Below are 22,212 nucleotides of genomic sequence, written 5' to 3' on the forward strand. Positions count from 1 at the left end.
AGTCCCTGGGAGCTCTGGGAGTCTGGTTGGTTGGTATTGTTGTTTTTCCTATGAGGTTGCAGACCTTTTCAGTTCCTTCAGTCCTTTCTCTAACTCCTCCATTGGGGTCCCTGTACTCAGTCTGATGGTTGGCTGCAAGCATCCTTATCTGTATTGGTGAGGCTCTGGCAGGGCCTCTCAAGAGACAGCTATATCAGGCTCCTGTCAGTAAGCACTTCTTGGTATCAGCAATATTGACTAGGTTTAGTGGCTGCATATGAGATGGATCCCCAGGTGGTACAGTCTATGGGTGTCCTTTTTTTTTAGTCTCTGCTCCACACTTTGTCCTTGTATTTTCTTTGGATAAGAGCAAATCTGGGCTAAAATTTTCAGAAGTTTGGGTGGCCTCATCCCTCACCTGGGTCTTTGCCTGACCTCTACAAGTTCTCCCTCCCCTTTTTTGGACATTTTTGCTAATCTCATTCCTACAGGGTCCTGGGAGCCTCTTGTTTCTGGGCATTTGGGACTCGCTGGTGGCTATCCCCAGTTCCCCATCCTCCATTGCTACACACCTATGTTCAAATTCCAGACCCTCTGTATATCATCCCTGTCTCCTCTCATACCTGATCCTGCCCTACATTTTTCCCTCCCCCTCCTCTCTTCCTCCCAAGTCCCTCCCACCATCTACTTCCCCTGAGTATTTTGTTCCCCTTCTAAAAAGGACTGACACATCCATGCTTTGGTCTTTTTTCTTCTTGAGCTTTGTGTGGTCTGTGAATTGTATGTTGTATTCTAAACTTTCAGGCTAATATCCACTTACCAGTGACTACATACCATGTGTGTTCATTTGTGACTAGGTTACCTCACTCAGGATGGTATTTTCTAGTTCCATCCATTTGCCTAAAAATTTCATAAAGTCGTTGTTTTAAATAGCTGAGTAGTACTTCATTGTGTAAATGTACCACAATTTCTATATCCATTTCTCTATTGAGGGACATCTGGGTTCTTTCCAGATTCTGGTTATTACACATAAGGCTGCAATGAACATAGTAGAGCATGTATGTGTTCTTGTTATATGTCCGAGCATCTTTTGGGTATGTGCTCAGGAGTGGTATAGCCAGGTCCTCAGGTCCAATTTTCTGAGGAACAACCAGACTGGTTTCCAGAGAGGTTGTGCCAGCTTACAACCCCATCAACAATAGAGAAGTGTTCCTTTTCCTTCACATCCTCACCACCATCTACTAAAACAGGAGATTTTGATCTTAGCCATTCTGACTGATGTGAGGTAGAATCTCAGGGTTGTTTTGATTTGCATTCCCTGATGACTAAGGATATCGAACGTTTATTTAGGTGCTTCTCAGCCATTCCATATTCGTCAGTTGAGAATTCTTTGTTTAGCTCTGCACCCTATTTCTTAATAAGGTTATTTGGTTGTCTAAAGTCTAACTTCTTGAGTTCTTTATATATATTAGATATTAGCCCTCTATCACATGTAGAATTGGTAAAGATATTTTTCTAATCTGTTGGTTGCCATTTTGTCCTATTGACAATGTCCTTTGCCTTACAAAAGCTTTGCAATTTTATGAGGTCTCACTTGTTGATTGTTGATGTTAGAGCTAAGCCATTGGTGTTCTATTCAGGAAAATTTCCCCTGTGACTATGTGTGCTTTTTCTCCACTTTCTCTTCTATTAGTTTCAATGTATCTAATTTTGTATGTGAAGGTCCTTGATCCAACTAAACTTGAGATAAAAGTGCTACAAGGATATAAGAGTGTTCCTTCTGTTTCTATTTTGTGGAATAGTTGGAAGAGTATTGGTATTGGGTCTTCTATGAAGGTCTGATAGAATTTTGCACTGAACCCATCTTGTCTTGGGCTTTTTTTGGAGGGGGGGGTGGGGAGTTAGAAGACTTTTGATGACTGCTTCTATTTCTTTAGGGTTTATGGGACTGTTTAGATGTTTTTTTTTTTTTTTTTTTTTTTTTTTTTTTTTTTTTTTTTTTTTTTTTTTTCTGATCCTGATTTAACTTTGGTACCTGATATGTGTCTAGAATATTGTGCATTTCATCCAGATTTTCCTGTTTTGGTGATTATAGACTTTTGTAGTAGGACCATATGACTTTTTAAAATTTTCTCAGTTTCTGTTGTTATGTCTCCCTTTTCATTTCTGATTTTGTTAATTTGAATACTGTCTTTGTGCCCTCTGGTTAATCTATCTTGTTAATTTTCTCAGAGACCCAGCTCTTGGTTTTGTTGATTTGGTGTCATGGAATATCTTAGTTATTTTTGTTGTTAGAGTTGTTCTTTTATAATTTTGTTGAAGATATTTACTGGCCCTTTAGGATGGGAATCTTTGCTCTCTGCTATACTTTGTTATCATTAGATTTGGTCTTCTCATTGTGTCCTGGATGTTTTGGGTTAGGAGATTTTTGCATTTTGTATTTTCTTTTACTATTGTGTTCATGTTTTCTATGGTATCTTCTGCCCCTGAGATTCTCTCTTATATCTTCTGTATTCTGTTGGTGATGCCTGCATCTATGTTTCCTCATCTCTTTCCAAGGTTTTCTATCTCCAGAGTTGTCTCCCTTTGTGATTTCTTTATTGTTTCTGTTTTCATTTTTAGATCCTGGTTGCTTATGTCCAATTCCTTTACCTGTTTGTTTGTGTTTTCCTGTAATTCTTCACGGGATTTTTGTGTTTCATCTTTAAGGTCTTCTACCTGCTTACTTGTGTTGTCCTGTATTTCTTTAAGGGAGTTATTTATGTCTTTCTTAAAGTTTTCTATCTTCTTCATGAGATATAATTTTTAAATTCAAATCTTGCTTTTCTGGTGTTTTGGGATATCCAGGACTTGCTGTGGTGGGAAAACTGGGTTCTGATATGCCAAGTGGCCTTGGTTTTTGTTGCTTAGGTTCTTGTGCTTGCCTCTCACCATCTGGTTTTCTCTGGTGTTAGTTGGTCTTTCTGTCTCTGACCGTAGCTTGTCTCTCCTGTGAGCCTGTGAGCCTGTGATCTTAGGAGTGAGAGCCCTCCTGGGAGACCATCTCTCCGGGCAGGATTGGGGGGAGGGAGGATGCTGTGGCACAGCTATGGGGCGAAGATGAAGACTGGAAGGATTCTTCTAATCTGTCACAGAATGTGACAAATCTTGTTTCCATGATTATTCTAATTCCAGGCAAGTTGACAATCAAAATTTCATGTTGGAGACCAACAGTGCAAGACAAACAGAAGCCTTGGATGGAATGGCCTTGGGAGTCTTCCCAAACTGTAACATACCCAGAGCCACAGTCAGTATTTCTGGGTTGTTAATAAGATATATGTCTACTGTCCACTCAATCATTCAACTATTTCTAACTATTAATTGTTAAACCTATATTTTAACTTTTGAAAATGTTCAAAAGTCCACCTTGAAGTTCCATCCACTGGGAAGGAGTGAGGACAAGGGCCACAGCGGCCTTTTTTGTGAGACTTGACAGTTCCCACAGTTCCACAAGGGTCAGATGTTCTTATGTACACACTGTGTTTCTGTGCACCAGGGAAAGATCTGAGTTCATTGTGTTTCCTTGTTTTAACTACAAGCCAGAAAATAAGTGCTTGTGTAGAGTCCAGGCTCACGTGCCAGGCATTCTGCATTATGTGACAACTGGGAATGGGGTCTTCTGAGAACACCTCTCCGATGTGGAGACAGAATGGGAAGTCACATTCTACAGAAGAGTCTGCTCCAGGAAGGCAACTCCCATCTCACTACCACCACCTCTGACAGCTGATTCACAAAGCTCTTCTCTCAGCTTCCTAGTTCATCTCCAGAAGCAGAGCAATGGGTGGATCCCATCTAGCTTAGCAGTTCCATGAGCTCTGCCAAACTGCTGTCCCGGGTTCAACAGAGCACTGAATTCTGGGAGGCCCTCTGATGATTGTGAGTGCCATATGTATGCCATATGTGTGTGTGTGTGTGTGTGTGTGTGTGTGTGTGTGTGTGTGTATCCCTGTCTTAAGATCCAGATCACAGGTATGCCCTCCATTTCTGGATTGCAGTTCATGCCAGATATAGCCAAGTGACAACCAATGATTGTCATTATACCGGAAGAAGTATGGTTTAAAGGTGTACATTAAAAAGTGCATTTGTTACACTTCCAGGCCACCAAACACTTTCTGCATAAGGCTCATGTGATCTTTCACAGACATGGTGGGCTTTTTGGAATTGAGTGCATGCCCCTGTAATTAGCTGGCAAGAAAGAAGGACTTCACTGGGTGCTGGTGGCTCATGCCCTTAGTCCCAGCACTCAAGAGACAGAGGCTATTTCCAGGGTAATAAAGGCAACAGAGAAACCCTGTCTTGAAAAAAACAGAAAAAAAAAAACAGATTTTAGAAAGAGGAAGAAAAGGAGAAGGAAGAGGAGGAAGAGGAGGGGCAAGATAACTTCCTCATGGAGTGCTTCTGCCCACCTAATTTTCTTTTTACCCTTCAAAACCCAAAAAGGAATAAAGCCAGGGCTGGCAAGGAGGCTCAGAGGGTAAAATCTCTTGCCACTCAAGCCTAACTGCCTAAGTTGGAACCCCAGAACCCAGAAGGAGAGAAAGGGCTGCCTGGTCTCTCACTGAGCCTGAAGCTCACGTTTCAGCAAAGCTGTCTGGACAGTGAGCTCTTAGGATCCAGCAATCTCTGTTCTCCAGGAACTGGGGTTACAGGATTTGCACAGCCGTGTTTGTCATTTTGCATGGCCACTGAGGGTTTACGCTCAAGTCCTCTTGCTTGCAAAGCAAGTGCTGTTACCCACTGAGCCATCTCCCCAATCCCTTGAGAGGCCACAGGATTATCCATCTCTGAATATACATACAAAAACATGAAAACATTCAAACTATATCTTAAGTGCCTTGTCATTATGTTTGATTTTGAACAGCTCAAGATAAATGATATGTGGACTGTCAAATCCTCTGTCCTCAAGGTTAGAGGAGAATTCATTGTTTGTAGGATATTACGTAAACATCCTTGGCCTCTAGATGTTAGAATCCGGGAGCATCCACCAGCTCCAGCTGTGAGTCTTCAAAATGCCACTAGACATTAACAAATGTCCCCTGGGAGATACAACCAGTCCAACTAACATTTATTGCTCTTCAGTGAAATGTTTTGGTTTTAATGATACTCTGTATAAAAACTTGCTAATTAGATAGTTCTTGGCCCAATATTGTCCGCAAAGTAAATCTCATCAATCTTTTCTTATTTATTTGCCACTTTCTTGTTAGGAAACTACTCTTTTTGGAAGAAATAGTCAATGAATAGCAAACCATAAACCCAGAGGAGCAGGAGTAATGTTGAGTCATCCTGTGGTTCCAGGCAGCCTGAAACTAAGTGTGTTGTAAGTTATTAATGATTGCCTTTATCCAGTTGAACAAGATCCTAAAATAAAGCACACATGGTGAACCTGGCTGTCAGGGTCCACCGGCGTCTAGGTAACTGAGGGAGTGCATATGTTGTTGGCAATTGGAGTCAATGCTAACAGCAGCCTATGAGGGTCCCCACTTATAGCGGTGAGCGATTTATGGGGTCAGCACTGCTGATGGAACTAAACTTAATTATCTGGAGCCAGCGAGAAACTCTGAACTTTTAACTTTTAAGAGGTTAGTGGGGAAAAAAGAATAGAAAGTCATGCACACACAAACACTGGCAGGGACTGACCACCATTTTCATCTATTTCACAAGTACACATGCAAACTTATATACATACACATGTGCCTACATACATATGTATGTACATATATATAGACCGTCAGACATATGCATATATGCATATTGTACATGCACACACACAACACATATTTGGTAGATGAAGCAGGGCCCCAACTGCCACATTTTATTTCTTTTCTCAGCCTTTTTATAGCTTCTTAGACAAAAGCTCTTTATAAAATCCTCACAGATAAAATGTCACATAAAAGGGGAGTTACAGAAGGATGTCCATAGTAAGTTTAAAGCATGTTTCATTTTTTTAAATTTTTTATTAGATACTCTCTGTATTTACATTTGAAATTTTATCCCCTTCCCCGACTCCGCTCCCATTCCCCTCCTCCTCTACTTGTCTTCACAAAGGTGCCCTTGCTTCTAATCACCCTCTCCACCTCAGTGCCTTGGCATTCCTCCACATTGGGAAAACGTGCCCTCCCTGAACCAAAGGCCTCTTCTCACATTGATACCAGACACTGGTATTCTCGGCTACATATGCAACTGGAGCCATAAGTCTCTCAATGTGTGCTCAATGGTTAGTATTTTAGTACATGGGAGTTGTGGCAGGTTTAGTTGGTTGATAATGTTATTAGGTTGCAACCCCTTTCAGCTCCTTCAGTCCTTTTTTTAGTAACTTCATTGGGGTCCCTGTGTTCATTCCAATGGTTAGCTGCAAGCATTTCTATAAGCTCATTATAAGTTCAAAGCAACAGTTTCACGTGGCCTTGCTTTATCATAGTGCATACCACTTCATCCTTGGACCTGACCCAGAATGAATGCTTTTACTTGACCACAAATCTGTCTCAAACCTATTTCTCTTCTTAGTGCAATTTATAAAAGCTTGCTGTATTCCTACTTATGGAGTCTTTATTTACTGTTCTATGAGGAGAGGGCACATTCTATTCTTGATTCTAAATTTATTACATATTTCTGGCAAAATAACTAAAACCATCTCCCTAAACTTCCTTCCAAAAATTATTTAACTCAAATCAGAAATTCTATAAAGTCATTAACTCATATAAACATCATTAATTCATGAAAGTTCATCTTCATGTTGATCTGCTGGAAATTTGCCACGGGAGTAATCATACCAGGGCCATGGGCAATAAGAGTCTCCAGGTGTCCACTCACACCAAGCTGAATCAATAAGGAGTATGGCAGTGACACACACGAGAAAGCACATCAGGAACAAGAGGCAATCCTGGGATGAAGTCTCTGGGGCCATGCCTCACCAGAGCGCACCCATTGCAGCCTAGAAAAATGATGGGCCATCTCCAGTGAGCTCATCTCTTCACGCCTTCCTGAACAGCCAATGTACTTGTTTCAGGTTTGTTTTCAGGGTACAGATGTGAGACCCTGCATCTTAGTGGATTTTTCTTCTACCAAAGCAGATATTTCAGGTCTGTGTGTCTATTGGGGTGGACTAAGTCCTGTTTATCAGTTCTAGGGTGGATAGCTATCTTTTCCCAGCATCTTAATGCTTCACTTTCACTGTGATTTTCAAATCTGTCTTTGTTTTGAAAACCATCTTGGTAGGGATGAGCTAAGATCTTCTCTCATATATTTGATCTGTGAAAGTTCTGGAAACTTGACTTAAAGAGAATTTACTTCACTCAACCCATGGACCAGGGCCAATTCAAGGCTCCTCTGTGGCTCCCAGGTGTCGTCCCTCAGGTTCTATGTTTGCTCTTGAAACGTGTCCCAGACCAGAGGCCAGGCTCCCCCTGCAGTGCTGGTGGTGCAACTGCTGCTGGGAGACACCAGTTTCTAAGTCAAAAAGCCTAGTTTCTATTTTTGAAGTTTGAAGGATGTGTTGTTGTTGTGTAGTTGTTGTTGTTGGAGCAGGATGTTCTGTTTTGTTTCTGTCATTGTCTTGATGATTTCCCTTGCTTTCTCTCAGCACAGAAAAGCCAGGATGGTTGGTCTTGCTTTGGCTGTAGTGTAGAGCACCTCTGAGTGTCTCACTGGCCAACCGCTGGGAACAGAAGTTGCAAGAAATCCCTCAAATTAAAGCCCCCAATTTGCCCTTCCCCCACTCACCTCCTACCTCTCTCCTCACAGGCTCTCATCTCTAACTTAAATTGCCTCTAAAATAAAATTAAACTTTTTATTTATATAAATGGCACTATTCTGTGTTCTTGACTATCCCATATATCTAGGCAAGGAGTTTCCTAAATTAAATTTCAGTCACAGATAAGCCTAGGGACATAGCTCAATTGATAGAACATGTTCTTGACGTGGGCCCAGTCCCCAGCAGCACATAAAACTGGACATAGTAATGCGTGCCTGGAATATCCAGAACTCAGAAGCTAAAGGCAGGAAAATCAGAAGTTCAAGGTCCTCCTGAGTTTGAGGCCAGCCTGAGACTCTGTCTTAAAACAAACAAATCAACAAAAACAGCAAAACCCTAAGAGATTAATCTTTGATTTAGCAGTTCCTTAGACAATGCAGCAACTTAGAACCAAACCCCTGCTGCGTTGTTTGAGAGCCAGGGGCATACTCCAGTTCTAAAACAAACAAGCAAACAAACAAACAAAACTCCTAGTAAGTGTTAGCATGACTATTCAACATAGAAAACATTGGAGGGTGGACAATGGTTACTGCACAGACTTGTAACTTATCAAAGTGCTGAGAAAAACTGACTATTGAAAGCTAAGCCCGGCTCAGGAAACATAGCAGAGACAGAAACAGGAGAGGAGCTGAGGAAAGAGTGGAGCATGTGAAGTCATCTAAACATGGTGTGGAGTTCTAATACCCTTCCTGTTGCTGAGATAAAACACACACCAAGGGGCTGGAGAGATGGCTCAGTGGTTAAGAGCACTGACTGCTCTTCCAGAGGTCCTGAGTTCAAATCCCAGCAACCACATGGTGGCTTACACCCATCTGTAATGGGATATATATTATTTATATAAATAAAATAATTTTTAAAAATACAGACCAAAAACAACCTGGAGAGAAATGGTTTGTTTCAGACTACAATGTATAGTCCATCCTTGAGAAGAGGGCAAAAATGTATCTCTTGCTCATCTCATGTAATTGTCATCTCCAGGGCTCACTGCCTCTGTTTGCTAACCTAGGCTTAGTCCTGGAAGCTTCCAGCCTTCGTACAGTCTTATCTAGGCCTAGAATGTTTTCAGCATCTGAAGCTTACTGCTGAGCCCTTTTTGACCTCCCTCTCCCTCTCCCTATTCCCCTCCCCCTCTCTTCTCTCCCCTCCCCCCCCCCCCCCCCATTGCTCTGCTTGGCTTTATACTAACTCTGGCAATATATTCTAATCTTATGGCTCCTCATTCTCTGGCTTGTTCTGTCTTTACCTGTGTCTAGCCTTTTCTCTCTTCAACCTGTCTCTGTAAAACTCCCTCCTTTTTTCTCTTGACTCTCTGTCTACACTGTCCCTTAAGTAGCTTCTCTTTCTCACTCTTCTTGTGAGAGTTGGTCATATATTATTCTGTGAAATCTTTCTCTGATTCGTCACTTTGTCTGCCACTCAATTAGACATCAATTTCAAACATGGATGCTTCCTTCTACAAACTAACTTTATCTTCATTGTTTGGGATTAAAGGTGTATGCTAATGTCAGGTCTGTGTTCCAGCCAGAGGGAATAAAGGTGTGTACTAAGGGCTGAGTCACACCACAGCTAGAAAAAATTCTTTTCAGTAAATAACACAATCTCGGGGTTTAAAGCATGACCAAATATCCTGGAACAAGAAGTCAGGGCAGAAAGAACCAAAAGGAGCTGAAATAGAATCATGAAGAAACACTCTTTACTGGCTGTCATTAGTTATAACTACTACTTCACACTAAAGAAAGCGACAGGAGATATTTAATATGTTAAGACATTTTATAGTCTTTGATGTGCTCTGCCTAAATCATCAACTATTACAACTCTTTATCACTATTTTAACTCTAACCCTATGCTATGGTTGATATTTTCTTTGTTTTATTGTTTGTGGGTTTTGTGGTGTACAGGATCAACTCCAAGGCCTCTGTCCGTAGAAGGCAGTCTCTCTACCGAGGAGCTACATCCTCACCCCTTCATTTTCTTAGAGTCTCATTGTGCTACCCAATATGGACTTGAAAGGTTTATTTTCATTTTATTTTGTTGTGTTGTGTGAGTGTAATGACAGCGCAAGCAGACCATAGCACATGAGTAGCGACAGAGGACAGCTTGTGGGGGTTGTTTTTTCTTTTAGTATATGGGTCCATGAATGAACTCATGTCACCAACTTCGGCGATAAGCACTTTTTATCCGCTGGCTTTAAATTTCTGATTCTCATACAGGTGGGTACACCATGAATGTCTTTGCTGTTGACGTTCATTGGTTCATTGCTGTCTCCTAGCAACACTGTGCAATGACCCCAGGCCATCTATGTGATAGGTAAACTCTCCCACTGAGCTCCAGCTTTATTCCTTTATGTTGCTGTTTTTAACACTGTCCAAAAATGAAGGTCAGCAGTGGTGACACGTGTCTTTAATTCCAGCACTTGGGAGGCAGAGGCATGTGGATCTCTGTGAGTTCCAGGCCATCCTGACCTTCAGAGCAAGTTCCAGGACAACCCAGGCTACTCAGAGAAACCCTGTCTCTAATTAATTAATTAATTAATTAATTAATTAAACTGATTTCTAGAAATTCTACTCTATCTCGGAGAACTATAGGTAGACACCAACTGAAAGAGCAGCACTGAAATTTCATAGAAGCATTAATTCAGAACAGCTAAGGGCTGTCTGTAGAAATGCTCCGTCATCAGCTAGCTAATGAGTAAGAGACTGTAACATCGCCAGACAGTGGGGAGTGTTAAAAACTCTGAACTTGAAAGTCTTTGAGGCCCAGGAAGGCTGGGATATGGCTGGAATCTGGGTCAAAGACCAGGAGGAAAAAGGAAGTTACACAGTGGTAGGAGACATTCATCAGAAGCATCTGCTTTGCTGACTCAGCCAGAGGAGACTGGGAGCAATCATATTTGCTGGACCAGTTTACACCAGCTTTCAACACGTTCAGGGCTGCCAGTTGTACAGGACAACCTGGGGCCATTGTGATGCAGGCAGTTTGGAGCAGTCTGCAGATCATGATAATTCCTGGATGATGTCTGTCATATGGGACAGACATAGACTAGGCACAGAAGGTAAAGTTAATGAGCCTAGTGGGGAATCTTTATCCTAGGGTTAAACTCAGAAGCTTTGAGGCCTGTGGTCCTGACAAAGACCAAGAGAAAGAAAAAGCCCACCTCAGAGATATGTAGGAGGTGGGAAGGCTGAGGCTGTGACCTGTAACAGGTAAAATCAAGTCAGGACTTCCTGAAACTGACATGAACTGTTTTATATTTGTAGAAAACGAAATTAACACGTGTTTATAAACGGCTGGAGGGGACATGCGCCTTGTAATCACAGCAAGAACAAAAACCTGAGAAGTGGGCAACAAGACGAAGCCCGGCTGGATTGATGTAGATTGAACAAAGATGATTTGGGTACAATGAGAAGCACTTTCAGGTTCATATTTAGAAAACAACCAGAGGAAATTCAAATATTTGAGCCTGTGATTGTAACAGAAACCAGTCACTGGGACAAAGTAAATAGTTTATCAGACCACATTGATTATTATGTTCAAATTCTAGACTTTGAAATCTTTTTTGTTATCATTTTTATTAGATACTCTGTATTTACATTTGAGATATTATCCCTTTACCCCACCCAGCTCCCATCCCCCTCCCCCTCCAGTTGCCTTCACAAAGGTGCACTCCCTTCTGATCTTCCTCTCCACCCCATTGCCTTGTCATTTCCCTACATTGGGAAAACATGCTGTGCACTCTCTGGACCAAAAGCCTCGTCTCACATTGATGCTAGACACTGCTATCTTCAGCTACATACACAACTGGATCAATAGGTCTCTCAAAGTGCACACAAAGGTTGGTGTTTTACTCCATGGGAGTTTTGGAGGGTTTGGTTGGTTGATAATGTTGTTATCTTCCCATGAGGTTGCAACCTCTTTCAGCTCCTTAGGTCCTTTCTTTAGCAACCTCATTGGGATTCCTGAGTTCAGACTGATGGTTAGCTGCAAACATGTTCAGCTGTATCTTTATGACTCTAACATAGTCCCTGAGGGGGCATCTCTGTCTGGTTCCTGCTTGTAAGTACTTTTTGGGACCAGCTATAGTGCTTGGATTTGGTTGACTGCATATGTGGTGGATCCCCAGGTGAGGCAGCGTCTGAGTGATCTTTTTTTCAATCCCTGCTCCTCTATTTGACCTTGTATTTCCTCCCATGAGAGTTTTGTTCTCTTTTCTAAGGACTGAGGCATCCCCATTTTGGCCTTCCTTCTTTTTGAGCTTTATAATGTCTGTGAATTGTTTCTTGGGTATTGGATATTGTAAGCTTTCTGGGGCTAGTATCTGCTTATCAGTGAGTGCATACTATGTGTGTTCTTTTGTGACTGGGTTACCTCACTCAGGATGATAGTCTCTAGTTTCAATACATTTGCCTACAAATTTCATGAAGTCATTTGTAGTATAATTTCATTGTGTAAATGTACCACATTTTCTGTATCCATTCCACTGTTGAAAAACATGTGGGTTCTTTCCAACTTTTGGCTATTATAAATAAGGCTGCTATGAACATGGTGGAGCATGTGTTATTGTTATAGGTTGAAGCATCTTTGGGGTATATGCCCAGGAGTGGGATGGATGGGTTTTCAGGTAGTACTATGTTCAATTTTCTGAGGAACCACCAGACTAATTTCCAAAGTGCTTGTACCAGCATACAACCTCATCAACGGTGGAGGAGTGTTCCTCTTTCTCCACAGCCTCACCAGCATCTGCTGTCATCTGAATGTTTGATCTCAGCCATACTGACTGGTGTGAGATGGAATCTCAGGGTTATTTTGATTTGCATTTCCCTGATGACTAGGGATGTTGGGCATTTCTTTAGGTGCTTCTCAGCCATTCAGTGTTCCTCAGTTGAAAATTCTTTGTTTAGCTCTGAACCAACACCTTTTGTTGAAGAGGCTATCCTTTTTCCATTGAATGTTTTTAGCTCCTTGGTCAAAGATCAAGTGACCATAGGTGGGTGGGTTCATTTCTGGGTCCTCAATTCTGTTCCATTATCTACCTGCCTTTCTCTGTACCAATACCATGCAGTTTTTATCACAATTGCTTTGTAATATAGCTTGAGATCAGGGATGGTGATTCCTCCAGAAATGTTTTTATTCTTAAGAATAGATTTTGTTATTCTAGGTTTCTTGTTATTCCAGATGAATTTGCAAATTGCTTTTTCTAACTCTATAAAGAATTGAGTTAGAATTTTGATGGGGATTGTATTGAATCTGTAGATTACTTTTGGCAAGATGGCCATTTTTAAAATGTTGATCCTGCTAATCCATGAGAATGGGAGATCTATCCATTTTCTGAGATCTCCATGAATTTCCTTATTCAGAGTTTTTGAAGTTCCTTGGTTAGGGTCACCCCAAGGTATTTTATACTCTTTGTGACTATTGTAAAGGGTATTGATTCTCTAATTTCTTTCTCAGCCTGTTTATCCTTTCAGTCGAGGAAGGCTATTGAGTTTGAGTTAATTTTATAGTCAGCCACTTTGCTGAAGTTACTAGTTGTAAAAGTTCTCTGGTGGAATTTTTGGGGTCACTTAACTATACTATAATATTATCTGCAAATAGTGATATTTTGACTTCTTTCTTTCCAATGTGAATCCCTTTGATTTGTTTTTGTTGTCTAATTGCTATGTTCAGGACTTCCAGTACTATATTGAGTAGGGGGGCAGTGGGCAGCCCTGTCTAGTCCCTGATTTTAATGAGATTGCTTCAAGTTTCTCTCCATTTAGTTTTATGTTGGCTACTGGTTTGCTGTGTGTTGCTTTTACTATGTTTAGGTATGGGCCTTGGATTCCTGATCTTTCCAAGACTTTTATCATGAATGGGTGTTAAATTTTGGCGAATGCTTTCTAAGCATCTAATGAGGTGATCATGTGTTGTTTTTTTTAATTTGTTTCTGTTTTTGTTTTGAGTTTGTTTATATGGTTGACTACATCGATAGATTTCTGTATATTGAACCATCCTTGCATCCCTGGGTTAAAGCCTACTTGGTCATGGATGATTGTTTTGATGTGTTCGTGGATTCAGTTTGCAAGAATTGAGTATTTCTGCATCAATGTTCATGAGAGAAATTGGTCTAAAGTTCTCTTTCTTTGTAGTATCTTTGTGTGGTTTTGGTATGAGAGTAATTGTGGTTTTAAAGAAGTTGGGTAGTGTTTCTTCTGTTTCTATCCTGTGGAATAGTTTGGAGAGTATTGGTATTAGGTCTTCTATAAAAGTCTGATAGAATTCACCACTAAACCCATCTGGTCCTGGGCTTTTATTGTTCAGGAGGCTTTTGATGACTGCTTCTATTTCTTTAGGTGTTATGGGACTGTTTAGATGGTTTATCTGATCATCATTTAACTTTGTTATCTGGTATCTTTCTAGAAATTTATCTGTTTCCTCCAGATTTTCCAGTTTTGTTTAGTATAGGCTTTTGTAATAGGACCTGATGATTTCTTGAATTTTCTGAGCTTCTGTTGTTATGTCTCCCCTTTGATTTCAGATTTTTGTTAATTTGGATACTCTCTTTTTGCCCTCTAGTTAGTCTGGCTAAGGGTTTTTTGATCTTGTTGATTTTCTCAAAGAACCAGCTCTTGGTTTTGTTGATTGTTTGTATGGTTCTTTTTGTTTTTACTTGTTTAATTTCTGCTCTGAGTTTGATTATTTCCTGCCATATATTCCTCTTGGGTGTAGCTGCTTTTTGTTCTAGAGCTTTCAGCTAAGCTGTCAAACTCCAGTTTCTTTTTGCAGGCACTCAGAGATATGAGTTTTCCTCTCACTACTGCTTTCATGGCATTCCATAAGTTTGGGTATGTAGGGGTGTCATTTTTGTTAAATTCTAAAAAATCCTTGATTTCTTTTTTTCTTCCTTAACCAAGCTATCATTGAGCAGAGCATTGTACAACTTCCATGTGTATGTGGGGTTTTTGTTGTTATTAAAGACCATCCTTAGTCCATGGTGATCTGATAGGATGCATGGGAGTATTTCAATCTTCTTGTATATGTTGAGGACTGTTTTATGACTGACTATATGGTCAGTTTTGGAGGAGGTACCGTGAGGTGCTGAGAAGATATATTCTTTTGTTTTTGAATGAAATGTCTTGTAGATGTTCAGTTGATTCATAACCTCTGCTAGTTTTGCTGTGTCTCTGTTCAGTTTCTATCTCCATTATCTGTCCATTGATGAGAGTGGAGTATTGAAGTCTCCCATTATTATTGTGTGTGGTGTAATATATGCTTTAAACTTTAGTAGGATTTCTCTTATAAATGTAGATGTCCTTGTATTTGGAGCATAGATGTTCAAGATTGAGAGTTCATCTTGATAGATTTTTTTTCTGTGATGAGTAAAAAGTGTCCTTCCTTACCTTCTTTGAAAATTTTGGTTTAAAATCTATTTTTTTATATTAGAATAGCTACTCCAGCTTGTTTCCTGGGCCCATTTGTTTGGAAGATTTTTTCCCAGCCTTTTACTCTGAGGTAGTGTCTATTTTTGTCTCTGAGATGAGTGTCCTGTAGGCAGCAAAATGCTGGATCCTGTTTACATATCCAGTCTGATAGTCTATGTCTATTTATTGGGGAATTTAGTCCATTGATGTTAAGAGAAATTATGAAATAGTGATTTTTGCTTTCTGTTATTTTTGTTGTTAGAGGTAGATTTATGTTTGTGTGATTTTCTTCTTTTGGTTTCCTTTTGTGATTGTTTCTTTGCTTTTTCTTGGGTGTAGTTTCCTTCCTTGTGTTGAATTTTTCCATTTACCATTTTTTGTAGGAATGGATTTGTGGACAGATATTGTGTAAATTTGGTTTTGTCCTGGAATAACTTGGTTCCTTCATCTATGGTGACTAAGAGTTTTGCTGGACATAGTAACCTGAACTGGCATTTGTGTTCTCTTAGGGTCTATATGACGTCTGTCAAGGATCTTCTAGCTTTCGTAGTCTCTGTTGAGAAGTCTGTTGTAATTCTGATTGGTCTGCCTTTATATGTTACTTGTCTTTTTTCCCTTACAGTTTTTAGAATTCTTTCTTTGTTTTGAATATTCGGTATTTTGACTATTATGTGTCAGGAGGAGTTTCTTTTCTGGTCCAATTTATTTGGAGTTCTGTAGGCTTCCTGTATGTTCATGGTCATCTCATTCTTAGGGGCAAGGAAGTTTCCTTCTATGATTTTCTTGTAGATATTTGCTGTGCCTTTTAGTTGATATTCTTCGCCCTCTTCTATACCTATCATCCTTAGGGTTGGTCTTCTCATTGTGTCCTGGATCTCCTGGACATTCTGGGTTAGGAGCTTTTAGTTTTTGCATCTTCTCTGACTGTTGTGTCAATGTTTTTCTTATTGTCTTCTTCCCCCGAGATCCTCTCTTCTATCTCTTATAGTCTGTTGGTGATGCTTGCATCTATTACTTGTGATTTTTTTCCTAGGTTTTCTATCTCCTTGGTTGTCTCTTTTTGTGATTTCTTTGTTGTTTCTATTTCCATCTTCAATTCCTTCACCTGTTTGGTTGTGTTTTCCTGTAACTCTTTGAGTGGTTTTGGGTTTCCTCTTTAAGGACTTGTACTTGTTTACATACGTTCTCCTGTAATCGTTTAAGGGAGTTATTTATGCGCTTCTCATGGACCTCCATCATGATCATGAAGTATAATTTTAAGTCTAAATCTTGTTTTTCTGTTGTGTTGGGAAATCCCCTACTTGCTGTGGTGGAAGAACTGGGTTCTGATGTTGCCAGGTTGTCTCTTTGCAGGTAGCCGGTGAGTTCTGATGACAGTGAATGAGTTCTGTGTCTGTGGACTAGGGCGGGAGAGCGCCTGTGAGGCTCTTCTGGGTGCTCAGCCATCTGCTGGCAGGTCCTGAGACCTGATGGCGGTGACCCAACACACTCTCACTCTCTCTCTCTCTCTCTCTCTCTCTCTCTCTCTCTCTCTCTCTCTCTCTCTCCCTCCTCTCTCCCTCTCTCTCCAGATACATTTAAACAGAAAGTATAATCCAAATGGCCTCTGTATCATTTAAAATGATGGAAGCTTGCCCACTACCTGGACAAGCAGCCTGGGATCATCCATGGTGACCCTGATGCCTTTGCTGTGGGCAGAGGTTGTCACTGTTTGGCTGTCTCACAGGACAGCATTATATCTTCAGCTGCCACACTGGGCAGCATCAACCCTTGGCATCTAGACCTAGACAATCTGAGAAATGTTCATGTAGAGAGGAACGTGAGAAAACCATGATATGGTTAAATCAAAGGCTTATATTGTCCATAAGGGAAAAATTCAGAGATATCTGGAAGAGTCTAGAGCCGAGAGAAATAGAAACAGAACAGACATGGGCAACATTATCTGAGAGAAAGGAGAGGAGAGGAGAGAGAGAGAGAGAGAGAGAGAGAGAGAGAGAGAGAGAGAGAGAGAGAGAACTTGCTCTTACAAAGAGAACCTACTGGTACATGGGAGGAGGGGAGCAGGGACACAGAAGTATACATCGAGTATTTGTGAGTAGGGAACAAGGAAGCCTGGAGGCCAGTGTGGACTTTGGAATGCAGCCATAGTATACGTCAATGGAAACATTCGCCCTTCTGTCAAAGATAAGGCAGTGAGTTCTTTTGACATATGGTAACTGCTTGCACAAGTTCCTGACTGTAACCAAAGAGGCCTTTTCTATGCTCACCCTATTTTCTGAATAATGACAAATATATTTATTAATTAATGCCATTGGCCTTATAGTTAGGCATTGTTTCATACTAACTCTTTAACTTATAGTAACACATTTATACTATTCTGTATGTCTCTGACTCCCTCCAAGTCTGGGTGGCAAATCTCCAGAGCTTGACTCCTTCCCAGTGTTCTTATCTCTGCCAGATGTCCCACTTTACTGATGCCTTTTGCTATAGGCCATAGGTTTTTTATTTTAACCAATCAGAAGGTGCCTTGGGTGGGCAAGGAAGGATGGACAAAGACACAGCTCCACACAGTGTATAAGAACATCACTCCAACACATGACAATGCTATTATCTAACAGCCCGAAATCTTCTATCATCCCAATTAGGCTGGGCCTAGACTCAATTTTGGGCCCAGTGGATGGGTCTGCCCTTTTATTGAAGGTAGGGGCAGAATAGCCATTGGACTTGACAGCTACTTAAAGATCTGCAAATATGTACCATGTCAAAATAGTAGTCTGTCTGGAAGCCTGCCAACTGCGTATTAATACTTTTGAATGGAAGAGGTAAGGACGTAACTCAGATGGCTGCTGTTTGCAAACACATTGATGAACCTGGAAGACACTCTCCGTAGGAATTCCGTTTCTTCTCACCTTCCCTGTTTGCCTGCAGGTTCTGCCACTGGCACAGTTCCTTGCAAGGAGTTATCTTTGTCAGATTATGTCTCAAGACCAGAAGATGATTCCAGCATGCCCCACTTTGAAAAGGGTGAGAGCGAGAAGACCTGTCAGGTCCTGATTATCAATGACTCCCTTTATGAAGGGGAGGAGTCCTTCCGCATTGCACTAAGCCTGCCAGTGGGGGGGCAGCTGGGAGCCAAATTCCCCACTGCCAGGGTAAGGATCCTGGCTGACAGAGAGGATGGTAAGTCCCCTTCCTGCTCTAAGCAATGGTTCTGCTTGCTTGTGATAGCAAACGCTGCTCTCACAGTTGTAAGATAAATTATACAATTTTTAGATGGGTCATATGTGGCCCTGGTTATATAGCCAAGGTTCTACCTTCTGAGTGAGATGACCCTGAGGGAAAGAGAACAAGAGATCTGACCCTCCTTCTGCTGGGGGCAGCATTGGGTAGCCTAGTCAGGGCAGTGCTGGAAAGCTCACCCTGATGATGTGGATAGAGGAGAGCTGACCAGCTCAGCTGCCACCCAGGCCCAGAGCCAGGACTCTGAACTGGCTCACCCCAAAACTCTGTCATCTAAGAATATTTGGGATGCACAGGGCTGGGCCTGCTGCTGCTGCTCCAAAGCTGCAGGATCTCCAAGACAGAAGGTAACAAGAGAATAACTGGGAGGAGTCCAGATGAGGATCCAGTATTGATGGTGTCACAGAAGCCAGAGACCTCCAACCAGACCAGTGACTCACTGCAATGGACATTTGCAGGTGAAGATGTGTGGACAGAGGGATACACTGTGGGACACACTGACACACCACAGCTTCCATGATGAGATGTTTCCTATGCTTTGGGGATCTTGTGGTTCTTTGTGTGTGTATTTTATTTTAGAGGAAGGTTGCAAGGGCAAAGAGTGAATATGAGGTACAGGGAGATGACTGAGACTGGGGAGCAGCATGTGAAACTCACAAAGAATCGGAAAGGTAAAAAGGAAACAAGAAGCCAGTAGTGGAGACACACAGTGCCAGAGCTCTGGGCCTGAGGCCAGCCCGGTCTACAGAGAGAGCTCCAGGACAGCCAGGTTTGAGAAACCTTGTCTCAAAAAAGCAAAAGAAGGAGAAAGAGAAGAAGAAGGAGGAGGAAAAAAATCAAAAGATGCAGAGAGAGTGAGAAGTGGTTAATAATAGTAATAATAATAATAATAATAATTATTATTATTATTATTATTATTATAAACAACTTCAATCCCCCTACTTCTGCTCTCTGGAGTTGGTCTTGCTCTGCCTGAATGACCTTAGTTCAGGAGATAAGCTATTGGCTGCTTTTATGAACAAAAAATGAGGAGAGGGCCTTGCTGGGATTGTGCGGTCTTCCAGAGTCTATCCAGGCAGAGGGGGAGATTACCACAGGTGCAGTTGAGCCCACACCAGCTGGTCTGGTCCAAATGCGCCACCTGGAGGCTAGGACACTCTCAACAGAGGGCATCCCCAAATGTTCCTGGGTTAAGAGGGACTGATAGGTGAACAATCCAAATGGTGACATTTCACCTTATCAAGAAACTACAGACAAGAGACGCCCCGCTCTGGGAGTGGCAGGCTTCTGAAGATGCCACAACATTTCCACAACAAATAAACTGGTTTTTCAGCCATCCAAGGCTAGAGAGGACCAAAACCATGAGCTGTGTGTCAAGAAAGACCTGCCTGGGAGATCCATAAAGTTATATGTGTACAGACATGAAACTAGAGAGAAAAAAAGCCTGTCTATAGGGACAGAATGGGCTAAAGGGAAGGAGCAGGATGCAAAAGGGAAGAATAGCCAGAATAGTACATTATATAGTCACACCCACACAATACACATAAACACACACACACACATACACATAAACACATACACATACACATAAACACACACACATACACATAAACACATACATGCATACACATAAACACACACATACACATAAACACACACACATACACATAAACACACACATACACACACACATACACATAAACACACACACATACACATAAACACACACATACACACACACACACATAAACACACACACACCCACACATACACATAAACACACACACACATACACATAAACACACACACATAAACATAAACACATACATGCATACACATAAACACACACATACACATAAACACACATACATACACATACACACACACACACATAAACACACACACACACACACACACACATAAACACACACACACCCACACATACACATAAACACACACATACACACACACACACACATACACACACACACACACATACAGAGAGAGAGAGAGAGAGAGAGAGAAACACATACATACACAATGTCTGATGCAAGAACTGCTTAGTAGCTGGACAAGTCCAACTCCTGGAACATTCTAAGTCACAGGTTTCTCTGTGTAATAGCCCTGGCTAATCTTGACCTGCTTTGTGAACCACATGCAGGCTTGGTGCCAGAAGAGGGTATCAGATCTCTGGGACTGAAGTAAAAGATGATCGTAAGCAGGCATGTGGTTGCTGGAATGGAACCCAGGCCTCGTGAAGGATCAGCCGGTGCCCTTAACTGACAAGCCCTGTTTAACTTCTAACAGTGTAAAACAGTTTTTCCTCTATCCCCCGCTTCCTTCCTGACCCTTCTCTCTGAGGCCAGAGACTCATCAGGCATTGTGACTGTGCCAGTTAATTACCATCTTCACACAATGTGAGTCACCTGGGAAGGAAGTCCCAGTGAGGGATAATGGTGTCCATCATTCATTGATGTGGGAAGACACAGCCTACAAGTGGGAGGCATCATTTCCTGGATTTGGGTCATGGGCTACATAAGAAAGAGGTAGGGGGAGACAAGAATGCATTCGTTCCCTCTCTGCCTTGGACAGACGTCTATAGGTTTTAGGTTCTTTAACATCTCTATGATGATGGACTATAATGTGGAATTGAGAACTAAAATGAAGCCGTTGCCCAGGGTACTCTATCACAGCAATAGCAAAGGAAATGAGAGCACCTTTCTTGCAAGTGGCAAGCACTTTGGTGACTGAGCCATCCCCCAACATCTCCACCCCACTCCCACCTTTTCCTTTAATGCTCATCCACTTGCTGGTTTTGAAGATGAAGAGCTAGTCTTTCTAATATACTGAATGTCTAAACTTGGGTTTGTCTGGTTTCCTCATGGTGAGACTGAAATGATACATCTTCAGCAAGAATAGCACATGAGTGCTGTGTTCCCATTGCACTGTCTAGTGGCCCAGCTCTCGTCACCTGATCAAGTGTGATGAAGTGGCGTTTGCTAGGTTCTTCCACTGTAATGTTAGCTTATTGTCTTTGTGATTATGGTTTTCTGGAGCGATCCCGATACAATATAGCTATTCTGTTTCTCAAATTACATTTCTGTTTGTGTTGCTAGAGGATCTTGTTGTCATAGCAGCTGCTCAATCATACTAAGTGTCCTTTAAATAAGTCCCAAGAATCTATATGGTCAGGTATGCCAGCCTGCAGAAAGGGCTGGTGAAACAAGCCAGGTAACGGCAGAAACGCCATAGCTGAGTAAAAGTGAACTGGGATCTTTCAAGCCTGAGCCAGAGATGTGGAACCTCATTAAATAAGTTACCTTCTGGATGGGAGTTTAAAGGGCTAAGTTTTATTTCCAACTGAAGCTGCCTCTTCCATGTAATGCTTGGAGTCTCTGTAGAAGTCAGCAGTTGATTTGCCTTGTCTGGTAAGAAGGGCATATGATGGGGAACTACACAGCATTTGTTTATATAATTTCCCTCCCATTCTGGGAATCCACTGCAGACAGCATGGCTCTCAACAGTTACATAAAATACCCAATCTCACTACTGTCTTTTCTCTTTACACCAGCTGGAACAGACTACGTTGGTGTCAGCCGAAACCTGCGCTTTAGCCCAGGAGTGAGTGTGCAGAGATTCCAAGTGACAATCCTTGCTGACCTGCCACAGCCTGCCTTTGAGGGTCCAGAGGTGTTTGAAGTACTTCTCCAGATGCCCACAGGTGCAGTGCTTGGACAACCAAATAAAGCCACTGTTAGCACCAATGGCGGCATCACCAACCATGAAGAGGACCAAGTAAGACTCTGA

At 41.6% G+C, this 22,212-nt stretch overlaps 1 protein-coding gene across 1 annotated transcript in view; it reads left to right on the forward strand.

Annotated features, from left to right (window-relative positions):
- The window catches only part of FREM3 (FRAS1 related extracellular matrix 3), a gene marked incomplete at both ends in the record, with an annotated part of 59,358 nt that extends 37,146 nt beyond the window's left edge, over window positions 1-22,212 (forward strand). The window contains 2 exon segments of the mRNA XM_080936634.1: window positions 18,094-18,345; window positions 21,977-22,212. Of these exon segments, the coding sequence (XP_080792760.1) occupies window positions 18,094-18,345; window positions 21,977-22,212 (488 nt within the window).

This window comes from Micromys minutus (genome assembly GCF_963924665.1).
Source record: "Micromys minutus genome assembly, chromosome: 24".
Lineage (NCBI taxonomy): Eukaryota > Metazoa > Chordata > Mammalia > Rodentia > Muridae > Micromys > Micromys minutus.